The following is a 13144-nucleotide window of genomic DNA, read 5'->3' as shown; positions in this document are numbered from 1 at the left end:
GTTGATTGTTGTTATTGCGAGGGTTGTAACCTCTCTGAGCCACGCCACGCTGTGAAGGGTTGCCTCGCCCTTTACCACCACGTCCTCTGCAAGCCATAAAAGCATCGACAATAGTTCCTTCCATCACAGGAACATTTTGAACAACCATTCTTCTTTCTGTAGTCAGCAGCAATGATTCAAGAGTTGGATACGTGATAGGAGTATCACGAGCTTGTGCAGCGCTCACAGTCATCTCGAACGCTGGTCCTAGATTGTTCAACACAATCTAAACAAGTTCTTCATCACTCACAGGTTGCCCAGCAAGGGCAAGGTTGTCAACTATCGCATTCATGCGATCCAGGTAATCCGCCACAGATAGATCACATTTTTTTGGTTTGCAGCAACTCATTTCTCAAGAACAAAATTCGATTTTGGGAGGTGGATGCATACCTTTGCTCAGGAGCTTCCCATGTAGCTCAAGCAAATCGTTTGCTTGCCACCACAGACAAAACAGACACGGTCAAAGATCCATTAATCCAGCTGAGGATCATTTGATCCTGTTGAACCCAGGTTGAGTACGCAGGATTCACATTGGTGGAGCCAGCAACATGCTTTGGAGGACACATCAATGTGCCATCGACATATCCCATCAAGTCCCTACTTTTCATAATATGAAGCATTTGAGCCAACCACAGTGGGTAGTTGGTTCTATCAAGTTTGATGTTCACAACAGTGGAAAAGGGGTGGAAGGTGTTATTTTGGGGATTGGGGTTAACATGAAGGACATTATTTTCACCCATGGAAGCGTTGATGGAAAAGATAACAGGCGAGGATCTTGTCGTTACACAAATCATAAACCAACAGTTTACAAATATTTGAAAATGTATCCTACAAACAAGGAACCCTAATCAGATAATAGTTGTCAACTAAACTGAACTCTCAAAGTGTGCTGGACTCCTTAATTCACGGTGGGTGAAAGTTGGCATTGACTTCGTCTAACAAGGCCAATCCATATGAGGCAACTTCACATGTATTTAATTTGCCAAGGCGAGGACCATGTGACCATCCTAATCAGTCCAACGTCGACAAAAGGCAGCTTTTCTTGCAGGAACAAGTCACCTCCTCTTCTTCCTCTTTCATTCCTCTGGTGAGAAGAACGCCGGTCGATAAATACACAACAAACTCTCTCCACAGAAGAAACCCATCAAAGATTCCAAAACGAAAAGAAAATGGCGGAGAAGGGCAATCAGAGAAGCGATGAAGAGATGGCGAATTCGCAACCGGAGCAGCATCAGCTGAAACGGAAGAAGAGAATCCGATTGGGAATCTACATTACCGTGTTTGTTGTGTTTCAGATCATAGTGATCACCACACTAAGCCTCACCGTGCTGAAGGTGAAGACGGCGAAGGTGAGACTTGGCGCCGTCAACGTCCAGAATCTCACGGCCGCCCCTGCAACGCCCTCGTTCGACATGACATTCGCAACCCAAATCAGTATCAAGAACACAAATCTCGGTCGCTACAAGTTCGACGCAAGCACTGTTAAGTTTGACTACGATGGCGCGACCGTCGGGCAAGTTAACGCTCCCAAGAGCAAGGTCGGAATGTGGTCGACCAAGAAGATTGATGTCACGGTGAGTTTGAGTTCCAAGGGGCTGCCGAGCTCGAAAAACTCCGGACTTCGCAGTGAACTGAGCACCGGGGTTTTGCGGCTGACGAGCGAAGCGACGGTGAGTGGAACGGTGGAGCTCATGATGGTGATGAAGAAGAAGAAGTCTGCGAAAATGGACTGCACTCTGGAAGTTAACTTGTCTACCAAGAAAATTCAGTTTTTGAAATGCGAGTGAAGAAAAGTGACAACTTTATGATGATATGTGTTGTATGTATTATGTATAGCTCCTTAATTAATTAAGATTTCTTTATGGGGTGTGCTATCTACACATCATTTTTTTACTTCTCACACACTCCTTGTTAATTTATGTCCGTTGATCTTCTTCAATTCATCTGATCTGATGGCCGAAAACCAAAAAGGTGTGGAAGAAGTAAAAAATGGTGTATGAATATCACACCCCTTTCTTCAACTTTTGTTTAATGTACCATTTTTTACTTTCGAGGGGTAAAATTCATTTATAAAGGGAATTCCAATTTTCTTTCGTCAACTTTTTTTCTTCTAGCATTTCGATTGAATAAATTAAAATAGAATAAAAAACCACAGGATAAATGCAAATAGAAAAACGGGAGTGTAAAGACGATTACCCTTATCCAACCCGCATTTTGTTGGATTGGACTGGATTACACAATTTATGTTGTTACCAAAGATTAGGGCATAGAAAATTCCACAACCAAATTCCAAATAAATATCCTTAGATATTATCTATTAAGATAAGATTTGATGATTTGGATATAATTAAGACACATGTGTTCCAATAAAATAATAAGAAGTGTAAATTTATCAACACATGGTTCTGCATGTATTATTGAATCGAAACGCTACATAATAGTGATCCCTTTCCTTATACACCCTTCCCTTTTTTCAAATTGACTTCTATTTCCAGATGGAAAATTACACATAAGCCTAGATGGCATGAAAAAAAAAAGAATTCGATTGAACACCCACAAATAACACAATGAAAGAAAGAAATTATGTTTTTTTTTTTTGAAAAAAAACCTCGACTGTACTTGGAGATTTTTATTTATAACGAAAAAAAAGTTACACGTAGTCCGGGGTCATAATTAGGCCTGGCAATTCCTAACACGACCCGATAACCCGACACGACACGACACAAAATTAACAGGTATTCGGGTCGACACGATAACGAATCGGATCGTTATCGGGGAACCCGATAAGCACATGTTAAGATAACGGGTTGATTTGGGTATACACATGGGTAACACGATACACGATAAGCAGAATATTAATTTAATAATTTTATAACCCTAAACAAATACTATAATTATATAGATATATTAATTTAACAATTTTATATCCCTAAAAACTATAATAATTATATATACTATAATAATTATACCCCCAAAATATTAACTATAATAATTATATATATATATATATATATATTAAATTTTAAATTAAATTTTATACCCCTAAAAACAATAACAATTAATATGCGTCTGCCATCCGCCCTTTGAAAGAAAGAGGGAGGGAAAAAGTTTAAAAAAAAAAAAGGGAGGGAAAAAAGAAAATGATAAGAAAAGGAAACAAAAAAAAGAGGGAAATATGGGTGTACTAGTACCACTGTACTGTGTAGTGCAGGTGAGATGAGGTGCCCGCCCTTTGAAGAAAAAGGGAGGGAAAAAGATTTCAAACAAAAAAAAAGGAGGGAAAACAGAAAATGATAAGAAAGTAAACAAAAAAGAGAGGGAAAGATGAGATACGCATCCTACGAAACTAATTTTAACGATCCAACCATCAAACATTTTTGTATATGTTTAGAGATCGTATACGCCAAAAATTGCAAAAAACAAACATTAAGAGTCAAGTAACGGGACAAAACTTTTCGATGGTTATAAACGAAAAAACACGATTTAACGGTTATTTTAACTCCGATTTTGATGATTTTTTTACATCTACACTCCTTGACCCTATATGAATACAATGAATGAACTCGATCTTCAATTTAAAATATTTACAATAGTGGATACCACAAAATCTTATGTTTTACTTAATGAAAGTATGAATAAACTCTTAAGTATTAGTGAATCTATTGTTTTTATGGGATACGCATTCTACGAAACTAGTTTCAACGATCCAACCGTCAAACATGTTTGTATATACTTCGAGATCACATACGCTAAAAATTGCAAAAAACAAATATTAAGAGATCAAGTAACGGGACAAAACTTTTCGACGATTATAAACGAAAAATTACAATTTAACGGTTCCTTTAACTCTGATTTTGATGATTTTTTTACAGCTACACTCCTTGACCCTATATGAATACAATGAATGAACTCGATCTTCATTTATAAATATTTACAATAGTGGATACCACAAAATCTTATGTTATACTTAATGAAAGTATGAATAAATTCTAAAATATTAGTGAATCTATTGTTTTTATGGGATACGCATTCTACGAAACTAGTTTCAACGATCCAACCGTCAAACATGTTTGAATATACTTCGAGATCACATATGCCAAAAATTGCAAAAAATAAACATTAAGAGATCAAGGAACGGGACAAAATTTTTCGACGGTTATAAAACGAAAAATCACGATTTAACGGTTATTTTAACTCCGATTTTGATGATTTTTTACAGCTACACTCCTTGACCCTATATGAATACAATGAATGAACTCGATCTTCAATTTAAATATTTACAATAGTGGATACTACAAAATCTTATGTTATACTTAATGAAAGTATGAATAAACTCTTAAGTATTAGTGAATCTATTGTTTTTATGGGATACGCATTCTATGAAACTAGTTTCAACGATCCAACCGTCAAACATATTTGTATATACTTCGAGATCACATACACCAAAAATTGCAAAAAAACAAACATTAAGAGATCAAGTAACGTAACAAAACTTTTCGACGGTTATAAAACGAAAAATCACGATTTAACGGTTATTTTAACTCCGATTTTGATGATTTTTTACAGCTACACTCTTTGACCTTATATGAATACAATGAATGAACTCGATCTTCAATTTAAAATATTTACAATAGTGGATACCACAAAATCTTATGTTATACTTAATGAAAGTATGAATAAGCTCTTAAGTGTTAGTGAACCTATATATTAAATTAAATTTAAAAATTTGACTAGTAGTGTATAAATGTTTTTTTATTAAGCTCTTATTTTCGAGTGTAGATGTAGTATTTAAACGATAAATGTGTTTTAATGTTTTGAAATAATATTTATGTGGCAATATGTGGTATGTGCAAATTTAAGAAAATATATATTTTTCTTAACGGGTCGTAATAGGTCATAACGGGTCGGGTCACTTTACCCGTTTGTTAAGGACATGTTAAGATAACAGGTGTGACACGACACGACCCCTAAAGATAACAGGTGTTACACGAAAACGACATGAACACAGACACGATCCGTTTGCCAGTTCTAGTCATAATCCTAACCCCTTGTAATACAAGAACAAAGAATAAAAAATACATGAAAAAGAAAGAAAATTATGTGAAAATGCAGATAAATATGTTACTGAAAGATCACCATAGCAAATCAAAGACAGCAAAATAGGTCATCCATGACTTAGTGCAGATTCACTCCGGATGGTTCTGGCAACAACGGTTGTTCCTGCGTAACTTGAGACTCATCCAACTTCCCAAAATTTTGATCACTCTGGGATGGTTCTGGCAACAACGGTTGTTCCTGCGTATCTTGAGACTTATCCGACGTCTCAAAATTTTGCTTCCGAACAAAACCATGCAAGCGCCCGAAAAGCTGCTTCCTTAAAGATTGAAATGCCATGTCCAATCTCTTCAGCTGCTCCATTGCATTTACATTGTACATGAACAAGCCGTAGTAGAGATCAAAGCTATCTCCCGCTGTATTCTCCACCAAATTCAACAGAGTCTCGTAACCTTTTGTGTTGATTGGTGTCGACTCCAAACCCAATTTCTCCAAAATCCTTCCTACGGTGTGTGTAATGAATTGTGAGCCTGCTGCATGCTTATCATGTTCTGCACAAGACATTTCCACCATTCGGCACCCTTCTCGTGCAAAGATATCAAGAAATTGCTCACACCGTGATACCCTAGATTCTTCACTTCCAATCCTGACCTCATCATAAACAAAAGAGAGACCATTCCACCCGTTCTTACCACTTTCTGGTCCGAACATAGGATGCGTGCATAGAATATCAAACTCCGGCGGCAATGTTTGAAGAAAGAGATTTCTTGGAAATTCTTTCACTGAAAGAACATCAACAAATAAAGTATTTCTCTTAAGCCTATGCAGGGGCAATGACCGCAAAACTTTCTCGGTTGAAAGAATAGACGTACAAAGTAGTATCACGTCAGGATGTTCTTCACATAAATCATCCACATCAGAGAAGTATGAAACGCCTAGTTTATGAGCCACTTCAGAGTAATCTGATCGAGAGAATGCTAGAACCTTATGGCCTTGACGTACAATAGTCTTAGCAAGGAACTGGCCAAAGTTACCAAAACCGACAATTGCAATCTCTAGCCTAGATTCATCAGAAACCTCTGCTTCTTGGTCATGTGGTCGAGCAATTTTCGGCGATCTGAAGGAAACCATTAAAACTATTTTGTTAACAACTCCCCTAATTAAATGGTCCATATATCATCAATCCAAACACCAACCAAACCAAGAAAACCAACAACTTCATTTCGAAAACAAGAACAAAAAAAGCATGCAGTTCAAAGCAAGGAAAGTTGAAACTGTTAACATTACATTTTAAAGTTGGAACATTACCGACCTCGAAGCTCTAGAAGAAGATGCCAATGCAGGTCCATTCTGAGCCCGATTCGCATTATCCTCCTGCAAAGTTCTTCCCTTCTCCGCATTGCCAAAGATCTGGTCTCGCACAGAATTGTGCAGAAGCCCGAAAATCTTTTTCTTCATAGCCTCCAAAGCCACGTCTAACCTCTCCAACATCTCCAAGGTATTCTTGTTGTACATAAACAGCCCGTAATACAAATCGAAGCTATCCCCCTCCGTGTTCTTCACCAAATCCAACAATGTCTCATACCCTTTCGTATTGATCGGAGTCGACTCCAAGTGCAACATCCCCAACACTCTCCCAACCGTGTGGGTGATGAATTGAGACTCCGCCGCGTACTTATCATGCTCGGCGCAGCTCATCTCCACCATCCGGCACCCTTCTCCCTCAAAAATGCTCAGAAACTTATCACACCGCGAAACCCGCGATTCTTCGGACCCAATCCGGACTTTTTCGTAGACGAAAGGAAGCCCTTTCCACCCGTTTTTGGCGCTCTGGGGTCCGAACATCGGGTGGGTGCAAAGAATGTCGAAGTGGGGAGGCAGATACTTGAGCAGCAACGCCTTGGCGAACTCCTTGACGGAGAGCACGTCGACGAACAAGGTGTTGCGGCGGAGGCGCTGGAGAGGCAGCGATTTGAGGACGGGCTCGGTGGAAATGATGGAGGTGCATAGCAGGATGACTTGCGGGTGCTGCTCGCAGAGGTCGTGGGGGTCGGAGAAGAACGAAACGCCGAGGTCTTGCGCCGTTTTGGAGTAGTCGGATCGGGAATGGGCGAGGACGGTGTGGCCTTGCGCGACGAGGGCCTCGGCGAGGAATTGGCCGTAGTTGCCGAAGCCAATGACGGCGATTTTGAGCATGCTTGCGTAGCGGAATTGGGCGGCGAGCTTGGACTCGTAGTCGTAGAATTGGGTGGAGTCGATGGATCGGATTTTGAGGGAGCTGCGGCGGAGAGGGCGGGTGGTTGTTGGGTTTGGGGAAAGGTTGAGGCTTTGGGGGTTTACGAAGGAGGAGGGAGATAGATATGGTTTGGGTGGCGATGGGTAGTGGAGGCGGAGAGATAACATTTTAGGCGGCGGGCGGAGAGGTCAACTCTCGAACGGAATTAGATCATGATTGGGCTGCGCCCAAAAATTTTGACCGTTGGAGCTGGGTCTTACTTAAAAGATGGCTAATTCTAATTGGGTTTAGGGTTTAGGAAGGGATGATTTTTCTCGATCGCTATCAAGTGATGGCAATGCTCATCACTGTACTTATTATTATTGGAAGAAAAATCTCAAAACTTAAATTATTTTAATGTTTAAATAAAACGGTAAGCATTAGTATCGCTCGAGAATGATGAGCAAAAGTATTATCGAAGGAAAGAGGATTCGAGGATTTTGCCTCCAAATTGGCAAATGACTGTCCCCTCGTATATAACAGTAAAATATAAGTTGGTTTTTGAGAAGTTTAACTATAAAACATAAGTTGGTTTCTTTTCAAATTGTTTTTCTTCTTATACGAATGATCACAAGGTAAAAGGAGATTCGAACTCTAAACTTTGAATGTAAACATGAATACTCTTAATCAACTGAACAAGCTCATTACTTCAAATTGTTGTATTACCAATTGTTTGTTAATTTTTTAAGGACAAATTGACCATTGGTGTTACTTATAGTTAATATGATAAAACATTTTCACATTTTTAAGATGATTCGAATCGAAAGTAAGGCGACATGTCGTCCTGATAAACTTTCCTAACCTATATTTACAGCACGGATGCTAAAACATTATTGTTGAATGAGAGCAAAAGGCAACCACACAATGTCTTCAAAACCCGTCACATTTGCATCCCGTTGTATGAAAGTTATCTCTCAACGAGTTCTAAGTTAAACAACACAAAACCGCAGAAGACCGAAAGGCGATATGCATTAATCTAGTACAATGTAAGAAAATGGACAATGACCAGTTCTGAATAATGAAAGTTACAGAAGAAAATCCAAACTCTACTAAGTTCGACCATTATCATCGTCATCATAAACCCTCCTTCAGAAAGGAAAAAATTTGTCTGTCAATTCTCCCGTTGGTTACTAATTTGAGTCCCATCTTCTATTATTTCGCGGAGGAGATTGGAAGGAAGGATCAGCAGATGAACGGAGAGGAACAACTTCCGGGTTTCTGTTGCACCGTTTTCAACTTAAATCTTGAAAAGCAGGCCACCGTGTGTGGCAAAGAACGGAGCAAACACAAGAGACTCAACGGCCATGAGCTTGATGAGAATGTTGAGCGATGGTCCAGATGTATCCTTGAGAGGGTCTCCAATGGTGTCACCGATGACAGCAGCTTTGTGGCATTCTGATCCTTTTGGACCAAGGGTCCTTGCATGCTCCGACGCACCAGCCTATTACACCGGCCAAAATCCAGACGTTAAGACCAAGCAAAAAGCCGATACAGCAAGCATAACCACAAAAAGGCATTTGTAAAACCCATCAAATGCTTACCTCAATGTATTTCTTGGCATTATCCCAGGCACCGCCCGTGTTGGACGCAGAAATGGCAATCTACAAATGCAAATAGGTGTTATTCAGATATAGCATAATTGTCCCAAACAATTGACGAGTGAACAGAAGAAAGATTCAATCCAGCAACTCGATCAGCATTACCTGTACACCGGACACAAGGGATCCAGCAAGAACGCCAGCGAGAGTTTCCACACCAAAAAAGATCCCAACAATGAGCGGTGTAAGCATGACAAGGGCACCAGGCGGGATCATTTCCTTGATGGAAGCATCAGTCGAAATCTTAACACATGTAGCGTAGTCCGGCTTGGCAGTGCCCTCCATGAGACCGGGAATGGTATTGAATTGCCGGCGCACTTCCTCAACCATCTTTAGAGCTGCACTTCCCACACTCTTCATTGTCATGGCAGAGAACCAATACGGAAGCATTGCGCCCACTAACAAACCAATAATCACTTTCGGGGTCAACACATCAACTGTTTTGATACCAGCACGGCTGACAAAGGCACCAAATAGAGCAAGGGACACAAGAGCAGCAGAGCCAATTGCAAATCCCTACAAACAGAAGCACATGTGACTCAGTGACGTTTAAATTTTAATAAAAACTATCGGACAATCAATGAATACTTGAGAGAAAATTTCAAACCTTTCCAATAGCAGCAGTGGTGTTTCCTGCAGCATCAAGAGCATCAGTTCTCTCTCTTATTCTGTGGCTCATGCCTGCCATCTCAGCAATGCCTCCAGCATTGTCACTGATGGGACCATATGCATCAATCGCTAATCCAGTTGCAATGGTGCTCAGCATTCCAAGGGCAGCTACCGCAATCCCGTACATAGCTGCAAAGCTAAAACTAACAAAAATGCTGACTGCAATGGCAAAAATAGGAATAATGACGGATTTGTATCCCAATGCAAGGCCAAAAATGACATTGGTCGCAGCTCCAGTCCGGCAAGAATCAGCAACATCTTGCACAGGGCTACAGCATAATTCAGAGCAACCGTTAGATTCAAAGACAATTGAATTACATATGGAACAGTAAACGCCAAGAAAACTAGTTACCTGTACGCATTGCTTGTATAATACTCTGTTACAAACCCAATGATAAGGCCAGCCCACAAACCAACACAGACACATAAGAATAGCTGCCTGCAAATGCAATTCAGTGTTCAGGTAAAATAAATCAGATAGAGAAACATACAAGTAGATCTATAACCGCACAAGCCTACTTAATCACAGCACTGATTACAATAAATTTTCAAAAAAAGCAAAGCTTACCAGTTCTTCACAACTTTCTGTGTTCCGAAATTGAAGATTGTGAAGGAAGATGGAACGGAAATCCATGTAGCAATCGCAACTCCAACGGTCATGAGTACAGTGGAGATTATGAGCTGCCTCTTCAATGTTGGCTCAATTTCCTTTACAGCCTTGATCTCAAAGAAATCGGTTGCAAATAGGGTAGTGAGCAAACAAACAATGATGCCGATGGAACTGACAATGAGAGGATATAGCATTGCAGTTAGCTCGTGATTGATCCCAAATGAGGAAATGGAAGCAACCACAAGGGCAGCACACGATGACTCAGCATAGGATCCAAAAAGATCAGATCCCATGCCAGCTATATCTCCAACATTGTCACCAACATTATCAGCTATCACCTGTACAAATGGAAAACATCAGTTTTAGAAACATGGAGAATTAAATTAATAACTTGAAACAAACTTCCAAATGGTGGTGTATCTCTTACAGCTGGGTTCCTTGGGTCATCCTCGGGAATATTTCTTTCAACCTTGCCGACAAGATCTGCACCAACATCAGCAGCTTTGGTATAGATGCCTCCACCAACCCTGCCAAAGAGAGCCATGGAAGATCCACCAAGACCATAACCAGTTATAGCCTCGAAAAGACCACCCCAGTCATCACCGTAGTACAACTTGAAGACATTGATAGCAATGTAAAGAACCAACAGACCACTTGAAGCGAGGAGAAAGCCCATCACAGCTCCTGATCTAAATGCAGTAATAAAAGCCTTCCCAACACCTTTTCTTGCCTCCAACGTTGTTCTGGCATTTGCGTAAGTAGCAATCTTCATCCCAAGGAATCCAGAAACCACTGAAGTTACAGCACCAAGCAAAAAGGAAATGGTGCTGAAGATGGCAGTGGCGAGAGCTGGTTTGCACGTCTTGGTTTGGTCATATGTACATGCACGGCTACTTGTACTAAATCCCTCGACGGATCCAAGGAAAAGGAAGATCAAGATTGCAAAAGCAACCATGAAAGCACCTACATATCTGTATTCCGTGAAGAGGAACGAGGTTGCTCCTGTATCACACAAGCATCAAGTTAGTGAAACATAAACTTTACCAACAATACAAGATCAAAGTTACCAATTCCACAATAACTGGCATTGAACCGAACGAGTCCAATAAACAATCATTGGACATGATCATACGTGGTTAATATGAATTAGACTTAAGGAGGGATGTTTAACCATAGCACATTACAAAAAATTCAAATCTTAAAATTGCAAAAATTGGAACTGAATGTTTTTGGCTAGTGGAATATTTGGTAATGCAAGATTCAAGGGATATGGAATTTGATCATTTTGCAAATATTCCACTAGCCAAAAACATTCAGTTCCAATGAATCCCGCGTAGCCAGGAATTTCTACTACAATTCCAAATTGGCAAGATTAAATCATGTTAAATTAAGACATTCCAAATCCAAACTAAACTATATGAAGCTGAGACTCAAAGCTCGGTTAACATAATACATTTTGTTCCCAAGTTTAATAACAATAACAGTAATCCTAGAATTGTGACACAATATATATATATATAGGAGACGGATCCGTGACACCACTTTTTTAAACAACTTTTGACAAAAGTTTTTGGGACGCCCACTCTATAATATATTTCAACTATTCGAACTGTCAATCATTTCAATATTCCTCAAAGATCATGTCTAACAAAAATCACTCAAATCTGAAATCATATGACCGTTGGATTTAGGGTTTAAGGTTCTTTGTAAAATCATACTCGTTCATTTTCTTAACTACAAATGAATGTCATATTGGTTTTAAATTTGTCTATTTTTTTTTTATAAGGATGATCTATTCAAAAGAAAGAGAAAGACGTTCTAGATTATTGAAATACATTACAAAGTTTTCGTAAAAAGTTCTGTAAAAAATAGTGTCACAAATCCGTCCATTATTTATATACCTATATTGAAAACATAAGAAAATTAAAGTAAACATCTCACTGAATTCTTTTATACATAAAAAATACACAGATTTTCAGTACTCCAGAACTATCGACCGTAACCCTAGTAAACATATTAATAATTTAATCACACATTAAACACAGCTGATAAAACGACGTCGGATACACAAAAAGGTGACAACTTTATTTTTTGCTCTGTTTGGCCTGCAAACTGGAGAACTCAAAGCTCAAAAAAAAGGGACACGATCACAACAATTAAGCATATAAACCGAACCCCGAAAACCAAATGAACAAATCCGACGCCGTTTTATCAATCAGAATTTCAAAAGCCGTGAACTTTAGAGAGAGAGAGAGAGAGAGATGGTTGTGGAAATGGACCTTCTGAAATGGCGTTTTGGATTTCGGCGCATTTGAGGACGACGTTGTGGTCGTTACCGCCTTCTTCTTCCTCGATGAGGTACTCGTTGTGCCCATTTTTCCCGGAGTTGGAGTCCCGGCCGCCGCCGGGGGAGAGCTTGACCTGCGAAACGTACATCCACTGGACCAAGGAGAAGGCGATGCCGATCACCGCACACAGCGGGATCAAAATCTCGGCCCAGAGATCTGGGAGTATCGTCGCCCCCATAGCTTCTTTGCCCAGAAGAGGAAACACAGAGAAACAGAGGAGGCTTTGGAGTTGTAGAGAGAGAATGCGAACGAGGATGCGTCTGTGGATGGTTTGAGTGGGTTTATATAAGTGAGAGCGAGGATTAGGAGGGTGGCTTTTTAATTATATTTAATTAAAATGATTAAAAAAAATTAAATAAAGTATTAAGATTAAAAAGTTAATTAAGGAATAAAATTAAGGAAATTAGCAGTTTGTAGGGAGTGATGTTTAGGTCTATATCCATGGAAAATGTCCGAGTCTGAGGTATTAATTTTTTTACCACAGTCAAAATCTTTGCTTTCTCTTTTTTTTTTTTTCTTTTTTTAGATGATCTTTCCCTATTAGATCCTA

At 39.5% G+C, this 13144-nt stretch overlaps 3 protein-coding genes across 3 annotated transcripts; 1 reads left to right on the top strand and 2 right to left on the bottom strand.

Moving 5' to 3' along the window:
• The first annotated feature begins 1208 nt into the window (after positions 1-1208).
• LOC139188985 (late embryogenesis abundant protein At1g64065-like) lies at positions 1209-1826 on the top strand. The gene has a single exon (XM_070807168.1). The coding sequence runs from the start codon at positions 1209-1211 to the stop codon at positions 1824-1826; it is 618 nt and encodes a 205-aa protein (XP_070663269.1).
• Positions 1827-4893: 3067 nt separating this feature from the next.
• Positions 4894-7637, bottom strand: LOC139188174 (arogenate dehydrogenase 1, chloroplastic). Its single transcript, XM_070805357.1, has 2 exons — positions 6407-7637; positions 4894-6211 (listed from the first exon to the last, which is right to left on the bottom strand). The coding sequence occupies exons 1-2, from the start codon at positions 7495-7497 to the stop codon at positions 5215-5217; spliced, it is 2088 nt and encodes a 695-aa protein (XP_070661458.1). The 5' UTR covers positions 7498-7637; the 3' UTR covers positions 4894-5214.
• A 681-nt stretch (positions 7638-8318) lies between these two features.
• Positions 8319-12863, bottom strand: LOC103451968 (pyrophosphate-energized vacuolar membrane proton pump). The gene is made up of 8 exons (XM_008345708.4): positions 12526-12863; positions 10674-11248; positions 10205-10584; positions 9989-10075; positions 9575-9905; positions 9073-9483; positions 8911-8970; positions 8319-8810 (listed from the first exon to the last, which is right to left on the bottom strand). The coding sequence occupies exons 1-8, from the start codon at positions 12770-12772 to the stop codon at positions 8607-8609; spliced, it is 2295 nt and encodes a 764-aa protein (XP_008343930.3). The 5' UTR covers positions 12773-12863; the 3' UTR covers positions 8319-8606.
• Between the last annotated feature and the right edge of the window lie 281 nt (positions 12864-13144).

The sequence above is a fragment of the Malus domestica genome, chromosome 02, assembly GCF_042453785.1.
Source record: "Malus domestica chromosome 02, GDT2T_hap1".
NCBI lineage: Eukaryota > Viridiplantae > Streptophyta > Magnoliopsida > Rosales > Rosaceae > Malus > Malus domestica.
Note: the sequence above shows the minus strand (reverse complement) of the source record. Positions and strands in the feature narration are given on the sequence as shown.

Excerpts from the sequence above, each read along its gene's own strand:
- LOC139188985 (XM_070807168.1), top strand. The coding sequence starts at position 1,209 with ATGGCGGAGAAGGGCAATCAGAGAAGCGATGAAGAGATGGCGAATTCG.
- LOC139188174 (XM_070805357.1), bottom strand. The coding sequence starts at position 7,497 with ATGTTATCTCTCCGCCTCCACTACCCATCGCCACCCAAACCATATCTA. Across the intron at positions 6,212-6,406 it reads TCTTCTTCTAGAGCTTCGAG|ATCGCCGAAAATTGCTCGAC; the intron begins GTCGGTAATGTT and ends GGTTTCCTTCAG.
- LOC103451968 (XM_008345708.4), bottom strand. The coding sequence starts at position 12,772 with ATGGGGGCGACGATACTCCCAGATCTCTGGGCCGAGATTTTGATCCCG. Across the intron at positions 11,249-12,525 it reads CCAAAACGCCATTTCAGAAG|GAGCAACCTCGTTCCTCTTC; the intron begins GTCCATTTCCAC and ends TGTGTGATACAG. Across the intron at positions 8,971-9,072 it reads CCCTTGTGTCCGGTGTACAG|ATTGCCATTTCTGCGTCCAA; the intron begins GTAATGCTGATC and ends TTGCATTTGTAG.